The 23,734-nt window shown below is 40.0% G+C and overlaps 1 protein-coding gene across 2 annotated transcripts in view; it reads left to right on the top strand.

Moving 5' to 3' along the window:
* The window catches only part of LOC135707022 (calcineurin-binding protein cabin-1-like), a 340,814-nt gene that overhangs the window by 181,578 nt on the left and 135,502 nt on the right, over nt 1–23,734 (top strand). For both annotated transcript variants that reach the window (XM_065228739.1, XM_065228740.1), the window contains exon 11: nt 3,469–3,616. In XM_065228739.1, coding sequence (XP_065084811.1) covers nt 3,469–3,616 — 148 coding nt within the window. The remainder of the gene's footprint in view (nt 1–3,468; nt 3,617–23,734) is intronic.

The following is a 23,734-nucleotide window of genomic DNA, read 5'->3' as shown; positions in this document are numbered from 1 at the left end:
AAAATTTACTCATCAATGAGTTAAGCCACTTTTCTTCATAATGGGTCTTTTTTCCATTAATTGGTACTTTCAAGTTAGCATGAAGTGGAAAGTTCAGTTCGTTGCGATAATAGTCTATGTGGAGCATATTTCGTGAAAACAGTGGAAAAGTTATCTAATCGGATCTTGTAGTGTTTACTGTTGTGTTATTGTCGATATCAGACGCTCTGCAGAAGCCAACTCCTTCTTGCGTATTAGAGCATATCCACCGCTGTTTCTAAATTAGTTTTGGAAACTGAGTCAGCATGACTTCCGCCTGTGACCAATGCGCTAAACCAGTTAAAGGCGATGAAGAATCCGTCTCCTATTTGTGATAGGATTTTTCACCTGAAATGCGGTGGCACAAACTTGAACTAGGCTTTTCTAAATATTGTTCACACTAGCCCGAACTTGTTTTGGATGTGCAACGAGTGCAATGAAATGTGCTCGGTTCAAAACTACTGTTTCGTCGTTTGGTAGTGCGATTAATTCTATGACTGAGAGACAGGAAATCGCACACGCTAAGTTTAGGAAGGAAATCCCTAGGCAAGGACATCATAATGCTCAGCCGTCGAAACGAATCGCATTGACAACTCCAACACACTTGGGTTCCGGCGATCTTATGCATCAAATGCCACTCGATCCAGTCGCGCTGTTTCCCGCCATCAAAGTCGTTCTATTTTCTGCCATCAGCGTCGTTCTGGACCTGCGGTCGAGTTCGGAGGTGGGGTCTCCCAACCATCGTATTCAGGCAATAATGTATAGTTACAGTAATTTTCCTGATCAGCTTCCGTGCTCCAGTGTAACGCTTCAAGCATCTTCCGGCTGTTTCCAGTTGAGAAGCACTTATGATACTGTTCAGTCACAACATACGCTTTACTGTTCGAACAATCCTAATTCATCTCCAGGATCGCTCTTTGGAAGCTCCTGGTTCCTCCAGGCCAGTCATGCCGATTTCAGTGCTCAGCATAGTCGTCCTGGACCTGTGGAGCAGGTTTGGACAGCCATCAATCTGGGTGATCGCACACTATTTCTATGCGGTCTGTACATTCCACCTGATCGAGTCCGGGACAATGAACTCATCGATACTCACTGTCGGTCATTTTTCACAGTTATAGAAAGTGCCACTCCAGTTGATGAGATATTTATTTTGGGTGACTTCAATCTGCCAGGCGTTTTGTGGAGCCCATCTCATAGCGGATTCCTGTATCCAGATCCTGATAGCTCAACATTTCACGCAGGAGCTATTAGCCTTATTGACAACTACAGCGCAGCAACACTTTTCCAAACTTGTCACTGTTGAGGACAAACTCGTGCGTGATTTCGACGGTTTCTTATGAATTCCGTAAAGCCGACCACCTTAGCATTATAGATGTATTGTCTAGCATGGTATGGGAGAACACCCTTGATCCAGATGACGTTGAGGTTGCAGCGCGAACCTTTCACATGTCTTGGCATATGTCATTGACATACACGTCCCGAAAAGAACTCACCACAAAGTTTCTCACCCTCCCTGTCAAACGAGAGAGCTACGTAGATTGAAGTCAATCAAGTGAGCAGCATTGAAAAGGTTTACGAAGTATCGCACGCTTCCTCTGAAACAACATTATGTGAGGTTGAATCACATGTACCAGCGAGTCAGTCGTAAATGCTTTTCAAGTTTCCAACGAGGCATCCAGCGCAAACTTACGCTACACCCGAAAAACGCAGGGAGTCCATGCCTCCCATCGTCCCACCTTCAACGGAGAAGTTGCTGCCACCGTTCAGGATATATGCCGCCTTTTTCCGACAAGTTCGCCAGTGTATTCACTAACACTGTGCAACATTTTCGAGGTCTTCAAAGGTAAATACAATTCGGACTTCAGTTTCTGCAACTACTCACCCAAACTAGCAAAACCCTATTTGGGTTTTGAGAATTTATTTAGAAATTTTGATTTATGCCTTCATCATTATTTTTGCTCGCGCTTTGGTTTTGCATGGCTATATCTCGTACACTATTTGCTATTTTTCAATGCAGTATTGTGACAATCAAAATACAAAACTTTTGTGAACCATGTCAAGGCCAGAATTTTACTTTTTTTTAGGTGTTTTTAGTGCAGAAAGTGATGCAACAATTGAAATTTTCGCTCCAGAATACTTAAACGATTCCAAATCGGATCCTGACTAACCTCTCAAAATTTGAACCCATTTGGTGAGAAACTGAGATGGCACAAACCATTTGAAGTTTGTATGGGAATTACTATGGTAAAACCAAGATTTTTGTTCATGTCTATCTAATAATTCACCATATCGATCTGCTTCAAAAACTTTCAACTGTACTTGTAGGACATTTTTCCAGCTACAACTTTGTCGAAGACCACTTTTTGATTAAATGAAAGGATCGAAAGTTATCAATGGTTCAATGCGCTGATGTCTTATGATCATGCTCAATCAACTGCTCAGCAGGCAACATTGGTGTTTCTGGGGCGTTGAATAGGACACAAAAATCATGGCTACTATGTAACACTGCAAAATACAGTGTTGCCTACAGAGCAGCTGCTTGATCATGTCATAAGTTTACCAATCTCTTAAATAATTAATAACTTTTTGCTGTCTCGTTTTACATAGAAATGATTCTCAGCAAAGTTGTAGCTGAGAAAATTTTCTATAAGAATGGCTATAGAACTGTTTCGCAGCTCAATATGGAAAAAGACTAGAAGGCAATGAACAAAAAATTGAGATTTCCCATAGTAATTTACATGTAAACTTCAAATGGTTTGTACGAAGTCTGTTTCTAACCAAATGAGTTGTAACTTTTGGATGCTAATCAGGACCCTATTTGAAACCAATTAAGCACTGTGGAGCGAAAAAGTCAAATTTTGCATCAGTCTAGTGCACATACATATGAAGATTCCGTTGACTTTGGAAATCATGAAACCCTCGTACCAGTTACGCAACCACTTATTGGATATGATGTCTACCTTGTACTATATTTGGTAAATATCGGACCGGCCATCAGAGATATGAGTGAAACCATCGCAGGAGGTTCCCGCCAACCCAAGTTTGGCAATGACAATGGCGTGGTTTACCTTATCGAAGGCTGCTGACAAGTCAGCATGTATGACGTCCGTTTGAGCACGTGCAGCCATATTTTCCGTGAGTACTGGAAACAGCAATACTGAAGTGAAGTCGTATCGATCAGCATTTAGATACTTGTTAAGATGCGAGATTGCGCTCAACGATGTGATTCCTCCATAATTATTCATGTCTCGTTAACTTCCACTACTACTTAGGACATTTTTAGGTCAGGGGTGGAATCAATTGCCAGCATAGGCAGGAGTAGGAACATCTATTTTAAAATATGACTAAATTGCTAATGTTTGCTGTATATGGACGTGTGTAACTTTAATTTCCATTAGGTTTTTCATTCAGTGATTACGATTTATTTTCTATCATTTCTTTCAATTTCAGTGACTTTTGAATTCATCCCACGTATGGTTCAAACGATTCATAAAATTCTCAACAATCAATTGGATTCACATTATGATAAACATTTATGCAATCAATACATTATAGATTGCTGGAGGGCTTGGGTGATTTTATATTACGTCTTGGAAAGGTAAGTTATATGTTATAAGGTTGAAAATTTGAAATAGATGATGTAAAACAGGACTAGGGGAAGTGAGGGTAAGATGGTCATCATAATAATAGTTATTGTTTTATCGTCAATAAATACCGCATATTGCAGGTAATAGCAATATTCTGATCAGCACGATCGAAAAGCAAAAATGGGTGGTTTTCTTAGGAAAATTGTTTTTTTTTCAGATTATTTTTTAAGGTATCAGAAACAACTTGTATGGAATAAAATTGAACGTACCTCAAAGTAAATAATCATTGAAAAACAATAATGGATGGTTTTCTTTGAACAAATTATTTTTTCTAATTATTTTTAAAAGTAGGTACGGTAAATGTCGGTGTCGGCACCCATTGACTGTTTTCGGTAACCAAAATTTAAATGTTAATTTCACTGCATTTTCTTATCAAAACAGCTGCGTATTAACACTGAGCAATCCCGTTATGCCATATTTTTATTTAAAATAAATATGTGCAGTACAAAATGTTGCCGAAAATAGAACAGTTGGTTAACGCGCAGTCCAAATGGAAAGGCTACCGAAAAAAATGGACTGCCGACAATAATCATAGTCACCTGAGAAGTTTGGAGCGTTGTAAACACGTTTTCAAACAGCTTTTGACAGTTCTGTCGATTGGAATTCATAGATAAGCAAACAGAACAAAGAAACATGCTAATAGAAGCGCAGCCGCAGCTTAGATTGACGAGAATACGTAAATTCCCCTAGGTAGGGGAACTAGGGGCAAGAAAGTCACCCTAACGATTGTTGGTATATGCGATCCTGTGAATATTTATATGAGTTTGTACACCGAATTGTAAGTTTATAACATTGTCTTCATGCATCATCATTGAAATTAAAATTAAACCCCAACAAAAAATGTAAATGCAGGGCTGTTACAACAGACGCGGATTTCGCGAATTTCACGGATTTCGCTATTTTCGCGGATTTGTCGCGGATTTGAACTTTCAGTCGCGAAAATCGCGGAAACATTAAATGATGTGAAAATCGCGAAGGAACTGATGTGCTGTCACAAAAATTGTGGAATTGTAACCTTTCCGTCCCGGATTATTTTGCTGTCATCAATTGTGTTGTTCATTTGGCTCTCTATTTTTTACCGGTTCAAAGCATACACCATGCAGATAATCGAGAAATGATCTCAATTCCATAAGTCACACCGGATTTACACGGAAAATTCCCTGAGATCTGTCCAACGTGAGACATTTTCATGTTTTTTTTTTAATTTTATTTCCAATATGAACATAGCACTTTTCGTTGTCAAATCATAAACGAATCGTATACATGCGAATAATTGCCATGTATACCGGATATTCTAGGTTCTTCAAATCGTCCAGGAGTTCAGTTGATTTGTTCTACTATATCAACCAAGACTGCAATAATGTCTGTAGTATCGAAATATGTCCAAACAGATTCAAAGTGTTCAATGTGGATCGTGCCTGACCTATTGCTACGTATACAAGATGTTACAGGTACTGAAATCATTCTGGAGATCAGATTATTTTTCTACTACATCACCCAACACCAATTCAATATCTGTAGTATCGAAATATGCCCAAACAAATTTGCAATGTCTATGTGGATCATGTCAATCTATTTCCGTGTATGCCAAATGTTCTAAGACCGGAAATGAACCAGCGTCTGGCTGAAAATCTCCTTAATAAAGACAACCAACCAACCAACCATGTTCTAAGATTTACAAATCGATATGTCGATACTACAGATATTATACAAGTCTTTGTTGATCTAGTAAAACAAATCATCTGAACTGCAGGACGATTTGGAGAACCTAGATCGTCTGGTATACGTGGAAATAATTAAACATTATCCATATAGACACTATGAATCTGTTTGCACATATTTCGATACTACAGACTTTATCCCAGTCATGGTTGATTTAGACAGAATGATTTAGAGATCTTATAACACCTGGTATACATAGCAATAGTTCATGCATGATCCAAATAGACACTGTGCATCTGTCTGGAAATATTTCGATACTAAAGACATTGTCCCAATCTCGGTTGATCTAGTAGATCAAATTGTCTGAACTCCAGGACGATTTGACGAACCTGCAACATCTGGATTACTCGGAAATCGATCATTAAATGATCCACATATACACTTTGAATCGATTGGACATTTTTCGATACTACAGACATTATTGCAGTCTTGGTTGATCTAGTAGAACAAATCAACTGATGTCCAGGACGATTTGGAAAACATATAATTTCCTGTATACATAGTAATAAGTCGTGCATGATCCTAAAAGTCACATATATACGATTCGGTTATGATTTGACATCGAAAAGGTTCATATACGAAATAAAAAATATCATGAAAATGTCTCAACATTGGACAGACCCCAAGGAATGTAAATACAGAACCGCGACGTGACCAACAAGTGTGACTTATGAAACTCTGGTAATTTCTCGATTATGTGCAGGGTGTTTGGTTTGAATCAGCAAAAAATTGAGAAAACTAGAGCCAAATTAAATACAACATTTAGGACAGCAAAATACGTCAGAGACGCAAAGGTTAATTTTCAAAAAAATAATTGCATTTCAAATGAAAATGCATTATTTTTTTAATAATGTTTCATCAAATCTAGGCCGGTATTATTCAATAAAATCTCATAATGTAAGGGTGTTTTATTATGTTCACTAATAACTCAGAATTTAAACTATACATAAATAACTGAAGATGATACAATGTTATTCTTTTATTTTAAATTCAAAGGTTACAAACGATTCTCCTTTAGCTCAGTCGGTAAAGGCGCAGCTACAAAGCAAGTCCATGCTGGAGGCGACTGAGTCCTATTCCCGTCCGGTCTTTTAATTTTTCGGGTTGGAATTTTTCTCTACTTCCTTGGGCATAGGATGGTACAGGCATAGAAAGCTCTCAATTAAAATGTGAAAGTACTTCAAAGAACACTAAGGCAAAAATCGAATATGCTATAAGCAATTAGCTTGAAATGCCATGTAGTAGTATACAAATGCTATTTTTAAGCAATGAAAACAGTTTTTTTTTGTCGCGGATTAGTATTTGAAGTCGCGGATTTCTTTTGTGAAATCGCGGATTTCGCGGATCAAATTTAGAAAATCTTGTAACAGCCCTGTTTTTTTTTTAACTAGTTCGTTTATTTACTAGGCTCAGTCGTGTGTGACACTTTGCGGAGCCAAAATCAGTAATGTTTGATTTACATTTTAAATAGCAGTATTTCTAGGTTAGTATTGGGTACCAATTACTCGTGGCGGGCTCGAGGTTAATGGGTAACAATTTCAATTGGAAGGATCTAGGTAGGAAACTGGTTTCTGAAGCCTCCTTCAGATACTACTCTCGGACGGTTGACCAAATCCTGACTGGGCAGGGGCAAGTAGCACAGGAACAGGAGGATAATAAGACTGGGACACAATGGCGGGAAATTGTTTGGAAAGGAGGGGATAGTCACATCAAACTCTAACATCAGGCAAACAAAGGAATTCGTAGATCGCTTGCATGTAGGGAAGATCACGTGTTCCCAATACATCTCTTACTTCACGGAAGGGTTGTCTACCTCGGGCCACTAGGGTATCCAATAGCCGTGCTCTGGAGGCGTCATTACCCGGGCAATACCAAACTGCGTGATCGATGTCATCAAAACCGGTTCTGCACCTACATATATTGCTGTCAACGAGGTTTATTGTATAGAGATGTGCGTCTAGCGAGTAGTGGTTGGACATAAGTCTTGACATCACTCGAATGAATCCCCGACTTACATACAGACCTTTGAACCACGCTCTCGAAGAAACATTTGGAATAATGGAATGTAACCACCGCCAAAGAGAATTATTTGTCCAATCGTTTTGCCAACTTAAAAGAGAACTCTGACGTACTAATGGGAAAAATTCATCATGTGAAATTCTTCTATCATAAATCTCGCCGATCTGCGAGAGAGTCTGCCTTCTCATTGCCTGGGATTGAGCAATGTGAGGGGACCCATACAAAGGTAATCATATATGATCTTTCGACCAGCAAACTCATCTGCTCCCTTACCTTTGAAAGGAAATAAGATGAGTGCCTACCTTGTTTCATCGACCGAATAGCCTCAATCGAACTGAGACTATCCGAGAAGATGAAGTAATGGTCTATGGGCATATCGGAAATCATCCCCAATGCGAAGTTAATTGCTGCTAGCTCAGCAACATAAACGGAACAAGGTTCCTGAAGTTTCCGAAAGGCGGTTGAGTATTCATTGAAGACGCCGAAGCCAGTGGATCCATCAGTGAAAAATCTTCTATTGCAATTGACTTGTTGGTACTTTTCAGCAAAAATGTGGGGAATTGAGATAGGTCGAAGTTGATCTGGAACTCCTTGAATAGCCTGTTTCATGGAGAGATCGTAGTCAATGGGGGAACTGTAGTTAGTAAAGCATACACGAGAGGGGTTATAGCAAGAAAGGCTAATATCCGATGACATATAATTAAGATAGATTCGCACGAATCTAGACTGGATGCTCAATTCAAGCATTTTTTTTCGAAGTTTTCAATCACAAGGTTGTTACTGACACTACATTTAATCAATATTCTTAATGAGAGCTCCCAGAAACGGTTCTGCAGGGGTTTTACGCCCGCTAGGACCTCTAGGCTCATATTGTGTGTTGAATGCATCAGTGTTGGAAAAGTTTGCGATATTTAACGAAGTTCTCCAAGGGAAAAGTTCGCGAGTCGTAGTGATTTTTTGCGAACTTTTCCATCACTGGAATGCATACAGCCAAGGGCAATACGTAAACAACGATATTGAATACGTTCCAATTTGATTAGGTGGCTTTTTCTTGCCGAGTGGAAGCAAAAAGAGCCATACTCAAGAACTGAAAGAATAGTCGTTTTATATAGTTTAATGAGGTCTTCCGGGTGAGCACCCCACCATGTCCCGGAAATTGATCGTAGAAAGTTGATCCTTTGTTGACACTTTTGTTTCAAATACGTAATGTGGGTACCCCAAGTGCATTTTGAATCAAACCAGACTCCAAGGTATTTGAAGGTTAAAGATTGGGTAATGTCTCTGCCCAAAATATTTAGACGCAGTTGGGCTGGAAACCGCTTCCTTGTAAACACTACCAATTCAGTTTTTTGCGGTGAAAACTCGATCCCTAAATTTCTTGCCCAGAGAGACAGATTATTTAGGGAATTTTGCAATGGTCTTTGCAAGATTTCTGCACGTGGACCTCTCATGGAAACCACGGTATCATCTGCAAGCTGTCTAAGCGTGCATTGATTATCTAAGCAGTTATCAATATCTTTGACATAGAAATTATAAAGTAAGGGACTTAAACATGAACCTTGGGGTAAGCCCATGTAGCTAATTCTAGAAGTTGTCAGTTGACCTAGATTGAAGGTCATTTGTTTTTTCTGACAGCAAATTATACAAGAAATTATTCAAAATACCAGGTAATCCACTACTGTGCAAATTGTCTGACAGTATGTCTATGGAAACCGAATCAAATGCGCCCTTAATATCCAAAAAGACTGAAGTCAATTGCTCCTTGTGCGCAAAGGCCAGTTGAATATCAGATGAAAGCATCGCTAGACAATCGTTTGTTCCTTTACTCTTCCGGAAACCAAATTGCGTATTTGAAAGTAGATTGTTTGATTCAACCCAATGGTCAAGTCTTAATAGGATCATTTTTTCTAATAATTTCCTCAGGCATGATAACATAGAGATCGGACGGTAAGAATTGTGATCAGACGCTGGTTTCCCAGGCTTTTGAATAGCTATTACTTTAACCTGTCTCCATGCTGGTGGAACTATATTGAATTCCATAAATGAATTTGATCATATCGCTTCCCGGAGCAGAGTTATTTGATGAAAGAAGTGCCATTGAAAATTCCAGCATTGTGAATGGTTCATCCAGAGAACCGTTACTTCGGGCTGTATCCCGTAAAGTTGGTTGTGCTGGAACAGAATCTGGACAAACCTTTTTAGCGAAGTCGAATATCCATTGGGAGGAGTATTCTTCACTCTCATTGGAAGATGAGCGGTTTCGCATATAGCGTGCCTTTCTCCAAAGCATTGTCATCGAGGTTTCTCTAGAAAGTCCCTCGATAAAAGTACGCCAGTAATTTCGTTCCTTTGCTTTTAGTAAGTTTTTAAGCTTTTTTTCAAGCTTTAGATACTTTTCAAAAAGCTCAGATCTTTCATGTCTACGATAATCTTTAAAGGCATCGGATTTCTCAAGATACAACTTTGTGCATTCGTCATCCCATCCAGGGGTGGCGGGTCTTATTTTGAGGGATGCACTTGGAACACGTCGTTTCTGAGCTTCTAATGCGCTTTTATAGATTAGTTCGGTAAAGAAACGATACTCTTCCAGTGGTGGTAGAGGATCGGTAGAATCAATACCAAGAGTTACCGCCGATACCAATTTTTGCCAATCAATGTTCCTCGTGAGGTCAAAAGGAACTTGAATTGACTGATCTGTTTTTAGACGACCACTTTTGATTGAAATAATAATCTCTGCTATGTCAGAGTCCAGTTCATCGGAAGACAAAATCTCAAAAGTGTTTTCATTTTGAGCGGCTGATGCCAACGAAGCAGAGGATCCATTTTGCAACTTAACCATTTCTGCAAACGTCAGCTTGGGGCGTTCTTTTATTGAACGCTTCACATTGTTGGTACGCTTCTTGTACGCGGGGCAGTCCTGCAAAGCATGAAGAGGTTCTTTGCCACAGTAAGCACATTTAGTTGCTTCCTGTTGGCAAGCACCCTCCATGTGGTCTTGGCTACATTTGCCACAACGGGGCTTGTTGTCACAAAAAGCAGCTGTTTGTCCCAACTTTTTGCAGTTGGTACAATTATATACCCTTGGTACAAAAAGTCGCACCTAGAAAAAAAACATTTTCAATTTCTAAGAACTTTGGGAGAACCGATCCAGCGAAAGACACCTGTAGTGAGCCTGAAGGGGAATAAGTCTTTTGACCATCTACCGTGGTCGCTGAATACAATATCCTGCAACCCAGAACGTCCACGGTAGATGTAGCAGCATTTTGAAGGCGCCCCATACCTTCCATGACGTCGTCACACGTCAGGCTCACTGCAGAGACCACGCCGTCTATCTCCACATCTCGAGATGGGATGTAGACGTAATACTCTTTGTTATAACCCTCGTCGTCAGCAATATCATTTGTGATATTATATGTAGGCGCCGTTATACGCAGTTTGTTCCGATTGACCTGATGAAATTCGGTCCCCGGGAAACGACGCGTCAATATTCTTTTAATCCCTAAGAAGTTAAGGGCTTTCTCTTTCTGCCGAAAATAGACAACCCAAGGCGAGGCAGAGGACGCCTGATAATAGCGCTTTCTAAGTTTATCATTGGGAGGCTTACTGCCCCCCTTTGAACCATCCATTAGAAATTAAAAATTATCGTCAAAAAGTAATTATTATTTTACTTTTTTTTATTAACGAACCACCCTATGTGGAACGATTCTACTGTGGGAGAGACAGACGATCCACAAGCAAACAGTCAGTGGAATGGGAATACAAAAACAGATACGTGCTACTATTTGCCCTTACCGTTTCTACTGCTATACTGTTGCTGCTCTGCCACAATAGATGCCGGTCGTACACACCGTCCGTGCGGCGGCTCACTGCTTTCTGCTGGTTATTGTTTCCAGTCGTACACACCGTCAGTGTGGTTGTCGTTTGCCGATGTGTATTACACGGCTCTGCCGACTATGGCTCCGATAAAATCAATTTGATATCTTCGAGCGGGTTAAAGATGGACAGTCCGATCGTAGGCTTCGCCAGGATCGGCTGCTTCCTTATGTAATGCGCGAGTCACCTGAGGCACAAAAACTGCTTCCAGAAAAAAAAAAAACTTTTCGCGGTGAAAACACTTTTAAAGCTATGCCATGTGACGAGACAACAGGCCTTGATGTTGCTCATTCGCAAGCAGAACAAGGAATGTGTAACAGCCCTGTAAATGATTATAAAAAACCTGCTCTAACTACATGCTACGGGGCAAGAGTGCCACTCTTATGGGGCAAAAAGGCCATTCGCCTAAAATTAAGTGAAACAGATTAATGTTTATTTATGAACTACCCGGATAAAAATAACCATAAAATACCATAAAAATACCATAAAAATACAATAAAATATTAATAAAAACAATAGATTTTATTGTTGACAGTTAATCTTATTGCAATTCTATTGTATTGGTCAAATAGTCACCACAATAGGTTTACAACAAATTCTATGAAATCAAAATTTTGCACAATAAAAAAAAACAGTAAAATTTATTGTAATGAGATCAAATTTGTTCGAGAAAAAATTGATTTTTTTTATGGTTACGGTAAATAACAACCCCCCCTTTTCTATTGTAAATGTCTTATTAACAATAGATTGTATTGTACATAGCAATAAGTTCTATTATATTTTTATTGTTTTTGACAATAACATTTATTGTTGCTAAAATAGGTTTTATTACATTGTTACAATAGGTTCTTTTGGTTTTGTATGGTAAATTTTTATTTGGATACAACTTACTATTCCTTAGCATGCCAGCAACAGTTTTAATTACTTATTCCATAACAATGTTTAACTTAAAAGATTTGTATTAAACAAAACTTAAAAAAACATTTGCTGTCAAAGAATTCAAATTGAAAGCATTTTTGTTACTATTTTAAACAGTTTGTTTTGCAAAATTTCACGATAACAATCCATATCGGAATCATAAATGCCCAACTGTGTGCATTTCTTAACAGTTTTATATAATTTTATACATAAATGTAGGGGTTGCACTCTTGCCCCGTATAAAGTTTATTTTTAGGAATATAATGTTTGATCATGAACATATTTAATAATGTATTGTTATTAATGTTTCAATCCAACATCAATAGTGACGTCTCATATCAGAAATAGTAAAAATAATAAATTGGGAATTCAGAAATCCTTCTTTTTTATGATGCCTTATTCTTATAAAAAACAAAAACACATCAACACAAAATGATTTTTTTGTATTTGGCTTAAGACTTCGTTTCGAACAGAACTTTCTAGAATGCTTCATAAGAATACCATGCATAGATTCATCGTGAGTTAGCATTAAAAATGACTTCATTTTCAAAATATATCGAGGGTGGCACCCCGAGCAAAGCCTGAGATCAAATTGAAATCTAAATTTGATGTTGTGATTTCGCTTATAATGATTACTCATGTTGCTGTCATTTTGGTCGTTTTAACGTTTAAAATATCAAAATTGAGAGCACAAAAATCTTCCTGTGGCATCACTTTGAAAACTAATTCTGCTATCAGTGAGAGCAAACTGAAAACTCAATTTGGTATCTATTTTTCCTGTTGATAACAAAACAAGTATTCAATTTGATGTTATGCTAAGGCATTTCGCACACAGTTGGGTAGTCATTCAAAAGCAATGATTTATGTAATTTAACTAATCATGTTTTTATTACTTCATACGTGAAATTAAAGATTTACGTAGTTGGAGATATCAAACTTAATGGGCATTTTATACGATCGATGAGGAGATGAAATTTTAGAAATGATAGTTGCGATATATACTTAACCGTACTATAAAGGAACTATCAACTCTAAACTTTCATCTCCTCACCTACCGTATGAAATAATCACTTTAAGCCTGATATTTGACGTTAAGCATCTCTAACAATGATAGATGGTTTTCATGGGAAAATTGATTTTTTTTTCCTTTGGTTTGTTTTTTCCGTCGATCTTGTTTTCCGTGCTGAGCACCAATGCTACCGACGTGCCAGGAAGGCAGCTACCACACCTGGACCCTACCTATCGACCCATCAACTCATGAACCGGGGACCAACGGCTTTACTTCCCATCCGAAGGAAGGCGTGATCAGAGATGTTATGCCTCAGAACATCCCGGCGGCGCCGACTGGGATTGAACCCAGGCCTGCTGGGGTGAGAGGTAATCACGCTTACCACTACACCACCAGCGCCGTTGAAAAAATTGATGTTTTTTCTAATTATTTAAAAAAATAATCGGTTCGTAATTTTTTTACTTAGGGAAATGTTGGCTTCGGCAATACCTTAACCTATTATCGTCAGGGGATAAACAACGTCATTGAGAGCTCAATTTTGGCATGTGGATACATTGTGTTTCAGAGCATCTAGCCAAATCTGAGTGCTCTAGGACTTTGTTTACCCCCTGACGATAATAGGTTAAGGTATTGCCGAAGCCAACATTTCCCCTACCTGGCTGAAACTCGCATAGAAGATTTTCAGAAGTATTAGAAACAACTTTTATGTACTTAAACATTGAAAAGCAATGGTAAGTGGTTGTGTGTGTGTATGTGTAAGTGTATTTTTTTTTCTTTTTTTATAGTAAGGTTTAGGAAAGCTTCAAGAAGCCTGGCCTGTAGTGAAGTTGGCATGGTGTGGTATCCACTAGTTGCCTAGTGCAGTTCCACTAAAATCCATTCCTTACTCTCTCCTCTGCCTGGATCCCTCCGGGACCACTGTGAAGCGGCTACTTCGGGGGGTGGTTGTGCTGATCCACTTGTCGTACTCTCAGCGCTAGCTGGCGTTGCTAGATCGCTGCTCTTCTCTCTATTTACGCTGCAGCTCCGACATTACTGCGTGACTGCCCTGCTGACGGCATTCCAAGTGCCCTCCTCTCGACACATTTCATCAACGACATTCTCCACGTTAAGGACGGGCATCTCCCTTCGCACTGCCTCGAACAGTCGATGGACAGTCGAAGACCACATGCTCCGGCGTTTCATTGTCATTGCCACACTCCGGACAGAGGGGTGACGCTGCGTGTCCGAACCGATGCAGGTATTTTCTGAAACAGCCATGGCCAGACAGGATCTGCGTTAAGTGGAAGTTGACTTTTTCGTGTTTTCTGGTCACCCAGGTCGAAAGAATCGGTACTAGTCTATGTGTCCATTTACCGTTCTCCGTCGTGTTACATTCCTTTTGCCGCTTAGCCAATGACTCTGCTCTCACAACTTTCCGTACTCTTCCGGCTTCCCTCCGCCTTTAGCACTCGCTGACCTCCACCAGGGTGATGCCGATAGGGATCATACCGGCGATAACGCATACTGCTTCCGACGAAATGGTTCTATGCGCACTCACGATTCGCATGGCCATGAGCCGGAACGTGCTGATCAATTTCCTTTGGTTCTGCTTCGTTTCCAGCCCGTCATCAATCATCACTCCCAGGTATTTTAACACACGCTTCGAGGCTATGGCGTGCTTCCCGACGGTGATTTCTGCCCGCTGTACCGCTTTACAATTACTGACCAATAACACTTCCGTTTTGTGGTGGGCTATCTGCAGCTTTGCTCCTTGCAATCAGTTACCAATCATGTCGATCGCCTCGGTTGACAACACTTCCACCTCTTCCAGCGTCTCGCCTGTTACCGTCAAGATGACGTCGTCCGCAAAGCCAACGATCTCAACACATTCGGGCAGCTTCAGCGTTGGCACGCCTTTGTACATCCCGTTCCAGAGCGTTGGACGAAGGATGCAGCCTTGTGGAACTCCCGCTGTGATCCTAATCGATCTCTGTCCCATGTCTGTCTCGTAGGGACTCACATTCTATGCAGCGCTTCGGCGATGACCTCCCAGCTGGCGCTGTTGAACGCATTCTTGACGTCGATCGTTATCACGACGCAATATCGATCTCCTCTCCGCTTCTGTTTAAACGCCTTCTCAGCTCTCTCGACCACTGCCCGAATTGCCTCTCCGATAATCCGTGCTCACTCTCCGTTGATTTTGTCAGCCTGTTTAGGATGATCTTCTCCAAGAGTTTTCCGAGTGTATCCATCAGGCATATAGGCATATATGATGCAGGGTCCCCCGGTGGTCTTCCTGGTTTCGGCAGCAACATTAGCTTCTGTATCTTCCACCTATCAGGAAAATGACCCTCGTCCAGGCATTTCTGCAGCATCATCCTGAACACCGGGGACGCCTGCAACGCCGATTTCAACGCTACGTTGGGGATGCCATCCGAACAGGGAGCTTTCTTCGCCTTCAATCCTTTCGCCACTGCTACGAGTTCCTCGTTGGTGATTTCGACGTTATCTCCCTCTCCTTCTCCGTACGGTGTTGGTGGCCAAGTCGTTGGGTCGTGCTTCGGGAAAAGTCCTGTCACGATGACTTTCAGTTTCTCTGGACACATTTCAGCGGGCATCGTTGGACCTCTGATCTTCGCCATCACGTCTTGGTATGTGTCGCCCCAGGGGTTGGCATCAGCGTCTCGACACAGCTCCTTAAAATAGTTTGATTTGCACTGCTTTATATCTCGTTTAAGTGCGGGCCTGGCCGCTCGAAGCACTCCTCTTCGTTCCTCTCTGTCTGCTTCTGCTCTTGCTCTCTGAACACGTCTTCTGGCTCTGATACAACTAGCGCGGAGGGTGCCTCGTTCTACCAGTAAACTGGACGCCGTCTGATATTTGACTCCAATTTCCTCGGCATGGTAGTGTCACATGCTCTCACTAATGTTTCTGTCAGCTCGTCCGCGTTCAGATCTGTGGGACTCCTATTCACACGAAGTGCCCCAAAAGATCCTTGTCGAAAGCCTTCGTCTTCCACTTCCGGTCACAAGTTCTCGTCCTCAGTACTGCCACAGTATTCCGTTGGCCGATGCCATATCGGATCGCCTGATGGTTGCTATGGGTATAATATGCTTAACACACTCTACAATCCATGTTTTCCACCGACGGACAGCAGAAAGTAACGTCGATAATGGATTCCCGGCCATCTCTGCGAAAAGGGCTGCTGGTGCCTTCGTTGGCCAGCATAACTTCCAGTTTTGCCAGAGCTTCCAGCAGACTGTATCCTCTTGCATTGGAACATCTGCTTCCCCACTCCACTGCCCAAGCATTGAAGTCTCCTCCGATGACTACCGGTCGTCATCCAATCAGCTCTTCGGTAAGTCCATCCAGCATCCCATGGAACTACTCCATCGTCCATCTGGGGTTGCGTAACAACTACATATGAAGGTTCCGTTAATTTTCGCGATCACGAAACCTTAGTATGAGTTCGCAACCACTTTTGAATAGGGTATCTGCCAGATCTATCCACCACCCAGTTACCGTTATCGGGAGGGACTCGATACGGTTCCGCAATGATTACAACATCGCGCTTTGTTTCTGTTGTCGAGCAGTGCTGAGCAGTGTCGCAATGATTGAGGTTTATTTGGGTTACCTCTATCACTGTTGGCCTGCCATCGCCTATTTGTATGCTAGGCATTTGAAGCCTCCCGTCGTATGATCGTTACCGTCTTTTTTGCAGAGCATACACCTCGGTTGCTTCGTGCAGCCTCTTGCAATATGACCTTTCTCCCCGATCAGATCTATCAGGGAAATTGCAGTTCCTAGCCTGGTGACCGACACCCCCGAAAGTATTTTGAGATGTAGTGTCAATCACATACATACACTACAATGATATTTTTGTCAGATCCTTGGTCAGCAAAATCGAGCGTCTTGAAGTTCAGTAGTGCAGCAATCCCACTTACCTTATGGTTTTACACTGTTTTATAAGGTTTTCCAGTCATGGGAGAGGAAAGTAAAAGCACACTGATAAGGTTCACTACGGAGTGCAGCATAGTACATAGTACATAGTTAAAAACACAATCACAGTTTCAAATATGCCCAACCCTCCCCCCTTTTGCATATATAATTATTGCATGATACCTTACAGGAACGATATTACGAACACTGGGGATGAGGAGTCATGCATTAACTATATCTCGCGAAATTGAGGACACATTGTGCGATCCTCCTTCCGCGAACTTCCCCTTTGGAGAGGGATGGTGATGGGTACCCAGCTGGTCTATCAGATTGCAGCGGGAGCGCAGGTTCATCCGTTCCACTACACCGTTTTGCTGAGGTGTGTACGGACAAGTCTTTTGGTGACGCACTCCATCCTTCTCCATGCTGCTTCTGAATGGTACATTGACGTATTCGGTCTCATTGTCCGTCCTCAGAACTTACAGCTTCCGCCCGGTCTGCCTTTCTGCCATGGACTTGAACTTCATGTATGCTTCCAATACTTCTTTTTTCTGTCCAGAAAATACAGGAAGACCTTTCGACTCGCATCGTCGATGAACGTCATGATGAAACGACTTCCACCTGATGAAGGGACCTTGATAGGACCAACCAGGTCGGATTGGACTAAATCCAGCAGCCCTTCGGCTCGTGACACACTTGAAGGAAATGGATTACGTGCCTGCTTACCCTCGATACAAGCAAAACATTCGGAGATCGTTTCCTTCGCCATATCGATACCGTTTGCCATCGTTGTAAGCTTTGATGGTTGAGGTGTCCCAGTCATCTGTGCCAGATGCTTGTGCTCGTTGTAAGTAACGATCCCTCATTCCTCCGATTGAGCATGTACAGGCCGCCTACCTATGTACCCGATGCACCATCGAGTACTTCACATTTCTCCGCATTGAAGACTACCGTTAATCCCTTCCGACAAATCTTGCTGATCAATAGGAGATTAGTGGTTAGTTCCGGAATTTGCAGCACTTTTTAAACTTCAATGGGGCCTTCACACAGCTCGAGATTGACCAGTCCCTTTGCGACCGAATTCATGCTGCCGTTGTTAAAGGAGAAAAATCTATACAACTCTCTAATAAGGAAAATTCCAAAGGCTTGGTAGTCATCATAATGAAGTAATGAAGTTGGGTTATTAGCGGAATGCTTAAATAAAACAGCAAAAAAAAAGTTATCTTCCATTTAATTCAACTTAGTTAATTTTGGTATCCATGACAGATACGTATTTCGACTACAATGTGCAGTCTTCATCAGTGTCATTCCCACTAAAGAACTTATTCAAAATCTAACCCCCTTCTAATCTAATCCCCTAGGTAAAAAAGTCAATTAAAACCAAAGATTTAAGTACACTAAAGGAGAAAAATCCATACAACTCTCTAATAAGGAAATTTCCTAAAGGCTTGGTAACCATCATAATGAAGTAATGAAATTGGGTTGTTAGCGGAATGCTTAAATAAAACAGCAAAAAGGTTATCTTCCACTACAATGTGCAGTCTTCATCAGTGTCATTCCCACTAGAGAAATTATTCAAAATCTAATTCCCTTAACCCTCCGTTACTCGCGCTGTTGTACTTTGTACAACACACATGAGTTTTCTATTGCCATTTTGTTGCTGAGCTACCAATCGATCTGAAACCAACGAGTAGGGTTAACTACCCCATTTCCGGCCTATTAAGCACAGTCCGCACTTAGTCTTTCATAATCTAGCGTAGTTTAGCATCAAACGGAATGCTATTATTACTGATGGCTACCAAATTTATTTACCTTACCGTATATACCGTAATATTTGATAAAGAGAAACCAATCGTTGAGATATTTTCAAAAGTCTAACACTACTTCTTGACGCCAAACTCGGCCTACGGATTCTAAACTCGATCTAACGCATTGAAACGCCATTGAAACGCCAATGAATTCACTTCGGCCTATCGGATGAAGATAAAAATTGATGCGGTTGGAGCGCTTCTTTTGTTTTTGGGAATAATGGGTGCAAACCTTCATATCACGCGTTCTCATTGACTTCGTTCCGTAGTTTATTAACTAAAGTATCGTACCAGACGCATAATTGACTTATTAACTCTGAAATCATAGATTTATTTGAAGTTTTCTGCTCGATATGCCGAAAATGGGCGATTAGGCCGAAGTAGTTCTCTACCCTATTCCTCAAAAAACTTGTTTTGATCTAAACAAGCTAAACTTTGATTACAGTAAACACCTAAAAAAATGCGAATAGTTTTAATGTAAATGGAAACCGCGTAAACTGTGACCATACTACTTGGGATTTGACTTAATTGATTACAACATGGAATATATCGAAATTCTGACCAGATAGAAAGTTACTGTCTTCGACAAAGTTGTTCAGGAGATCATAGCCTTGCTGGTGAACAGTAGTTCACAATTTTCTCACTACGTAGCGCTAGTATACATGTGAAATTCTTGTATGTGATATGTCTCGAGATCCTGACCAGATACAAAGTTACTGTCTTTCACAAAAAATTTCAGGAGGTCAAAGCCTATTACTTGGTGCTCAATAGTTCAGAATTTGCTCACTACGTGACGCTAGTATACACGTGAAATTCTCACTCTCGAGTTACCAACCAGATAGAAAGGTACTTGTAGCATACCGAATTATCATTAAAACAAACATCTTGACTTATTAAAATAAACCCGTAAAAAAAAAACCAATCAAGTTCTAATTTCACAGTTGACAAATCCAAATCGTGAGACAGGATACAAATTAACTTTCCCATGCAGTACCATTTTTAATTAAACAGAGACCATAGAAAATGCACTTAATTGCGAAACCCTAGTTTGTTCACATACCACAAGTGTTTCAACACTTGAATGCATTTCATTCATACCGACTCATCATTTCCCACAGCTCAATTAAACTTCCAATCCAAACTAGTGATTTCCCTCAGGTCATTAACATTTATCGATATAAACAAACTAAACTCACAAACTCACAAAAAACCCAAAGCAATAAAAACAAAGATTCAAATTACATCGCCGGACAACAACCGCGCGACCCATATTTTTATTGTCATTCGCTTACGCTATGTACTTACCGACCTACGACAATATGTTTCTCTCTGTTCTACGCGCATACGCGATGCACTAGAACAGCGCATTGATAGACTCATTACGATTGGTTGCAACAATGTATTTGACTACTGAAGCTCCTCCTAAGTTTAAGTAGATGTAAGTGTGAAAAGTTTATCCAGTAAATAATGAAGTTATGTAAAATTAGACTTAAGCTTTCGTGTTTGAATATCGAAAAATAAATATCATTCTATCTTAAAACTTCAAACTGTTAACGTGTTTTATACTGTCTTCGGCATAGTTGTTCAGAAGATCAATGCCTTTTCGCAGGTGGACAGTAGTTAAGAGTTTTCTCACTTCGCGGCACTACTACTGTGATCTTGACTTTTATACCTAGGGGATGAGTACTTAAGGGGGTTAGATTTTGAATAGTTCTTTAGTGGGAATGACACTGATGAAGACTGCACATTGTAGTCGAAATACGTATCTGTCATGGATACCAAAATTAATTAAGTGGAATTAAATGGAAGATAACCTTTTTTTGCTGTTTTAATTTCAAAATGTCTTATCGAGGGGTCTAGAACAAAAAAAATCCCTGTATTTACGTGTGCACGGACAACGAGACTAACTCAGAGAGTGAGGCAGTTGAATAGAGAAGTTTAAAAAAAACCGTTCTGATGACAGTTCAGCAGGTCTCGAAATATATCTAATGCGAAATACAAGCAATACAAGCGCAATGATGTGCAGAAAAAAATGAATTTCTGTACACCAGCCAAAAGGCCTTGGCCCCCTGAACAACTTTGCCCAAGACAGTAACATTCTATTTGGTCAGAATCTCGTGATATTTTATATGTGAATATTTCACGTGTATACTAGCGCCGCTTAGGAAATTCTCAACTATTGTACACCAAGCAATAGGCTTTGGCCTCCTGAACAACTTTGTCGAAGATAATAACTTTCTATCTGGTCAGGATCTCAAAACAAACCACATGCGAAAATTTCACGTGTATACTAGCGCTACGTAGTGAGAAAATTTTGAACTACTTTTCACTAGCGGAAAAGTTATGACCTCTTGAACAACTTTGTCGACGACAGTAACTTTCTATTTGATCAGAATCTCGAGATATTTTACATGCAAGAATTTCGCGTGTATACTAACGCCACATAGTGTGAAAATTCTGAACTATTGTGCACCAAGCAATAGGCATTGCCCTCATGAACAACTTTTTCGAAGACAGTAATTTTCTACATGTTCAGGATCTTGAACTATAGCATACGCGAGAATTGTACACGTTTACTAGCGCCACGTGGTGTGAAAATTCTTGGTTACTGTCCACCAGCCAAAAAGTCTTGACCCCCTGAACAAGTTTGCCTTAAAGGGTAACTTTCTATCTGCTCAAAATCTCAAGCTATTGTATATGCGAGAATTGCATGTGTATACTAGCACCACGTAGTGAGAAAATTCTGAACAACTGTTCACCAACGAAAAGATCTTGACTTCTTGAACAACTTTGCCAAAGACATTTACTCTGTATCTGGTCAGGATGTATCACATGCGAGAACTTAACATGTATACGAGCGCTACCTAGTGAGAAGATTCTGAACTACTGTTCATCATCAAAAAGTTTATGATCTCCTGAACAGCTTTGCCGAAGACAATAACTTTCGATCTGGTCAGAATCTCGAGATATTAAATATGAGAATTTCACGTGTACATTAGCGTATACTAGCACCGCGTAGTGAGAAAATTTTGAACTACTGTCCACCTGCGAAAAGGCCTTGACCTGTTGAACAACTATGCCGAAGACAGTACCTTCTATCTGGTTGGGAACTCGAGCTATTGTATATGCGAAAATTGCACGTATATACTAGCACCACGTAGTTAGAATTTTCTGAACTACTTTCCACCAGCAAAAAGGTTATGATCTCTAGAACAACTTTGCCGAACACAGTAATTTTCTATCTGGTCAGGATCTCGAGATTTTCCATGTTGTAACCAATCAAGTCAAATCCCACGTAGTACGGACACCGTTTACGCGGTTACCATTCACATTTTCTCTATTATCCGCATTGTTTGGGGGTAAACTGTGATAAAAGTTTAGCTTGTTTAGTTAAAAACAAGTTTTTTTAAGGAATACCCGTTGGTTTCATATCGATTGGTAGCTCGGCTGCAAAATGGCATTGGAAAACTCACACTGTTGTACAAAGTACAACGCGCGAGTACTCGTGCTACAAAAGTTGACGCGAGTAACGGAGGGTTAAGTACTCATCCCCTAGGTAAAAAAGTCAAGATTACACGGTACATATCCCCCGCGTAAAAAAAAACCTGAGTGTACATATGAGTACACGCAGAAAAAAGTTTTTTAATTTCAATGATATTATGTATTAAAAACAACAACAAAAATTATCATTCCCCGGCTAATAACTTTTTTTATTGAATTCAACAATAAATCTTTATTGTTCGGACATAAAATATTTTTGTTTTTAAAAACTGTCAAAAACGCAATTAAAAATATGTTTTGTTGAATTTACAATATTTATTTTCAAACAGACAAAATCTGTTTTTTGATAAAAAAAAATTAAGTTGCTTCCAAAAGTAACTTTTTTTGATTTAAAAAAAAAAATGCTGCGAATAACAATTTGTCTGTTATAATTTAAAAAAATTGGTTTGGCTTAAATATTTTAATTTTTAATTTTAGCAGTTTTTCTATTCAAGAAATAATTTTAAATAAATTTAATAATTGTGTATGGTATCATTTTTTATTTATTAACAAACGGTTTATTAACAATAGGTTTATCAATTATACAAAAATTACAAAAACGGAATTATGACCTTCCATTAAAGGTATGCAAATTAATAGTTTGCTTTTCGAAACGGGCAACGTTTCCACGGTGTATTGATTTGCTGGAATTGGGAAAAAAATCGTTGAAACACGTATTAAAATGCAAATATTGAATTCCTTACCAAGAAAGCAATTGACAACTTGTTCAAAAAGAACTTCTTCCGACGAGTCCATTTTGCGTTTTAAATAAAGCCTAGAAATGGCGACTGGGAAGCCGAGCATGCGCGAGCATTGAAAACACACGCATACATTGACAAAATGATCCTGTGTATGTTTTGGAAAAGTGTTGCTTTTAAATTTACAATATATTTTTAAAAAGCAGGGAAAATAATATTTGAAGACAAAAATATATTTTATTGAATCTACAATATATTTGTTTTCAGAATTTGCAATGATCATTCCTCGCCGATAGCTTGAAGTAGCCGGACGTAGTTTGTTCGTGTCTCCGTTGCGGGTATTAGTTTCGTAGCCGGTGGAGTTTTTTTTTCCCACCATAGTGGTTTTTTTATATCGCGCGTTTTACCTACCGTGGACGAAGTTCAGTGCCCAAGGCAACCGCAGTCAGCAGAGGAAGTAGCCACCTTTAGCGACGCTATAGGTGGACTATCATCTCACCGTCATCATCTCATCACCACTCCAAAGCAGCAAGCAACAACAACAAAGCAGCAAACGGAGTG

Source organism: Ochlerotatus camptorhynchus, unplaced genomic scaffold, assembly GCF_037179485.1.
Source record: "Ochlerotatus camptorhynchus isolate MF236.1 unplaced genomic scaffold, CSIRO-AGI_Acam_v1.1 ptg000301l, whole genome shotgun sequence".
In the NCBI taxonomy this organism is placed as follows: Eukaryota; Metazoa; Arthropoda; class Insecta; order Diptera; family Culicidae; genus Ochlerotatus; species Ochlerotatus camptorhynchus.
This window is presented reverse-complemented; position numbering and strand designations above follow the sequence as displayed.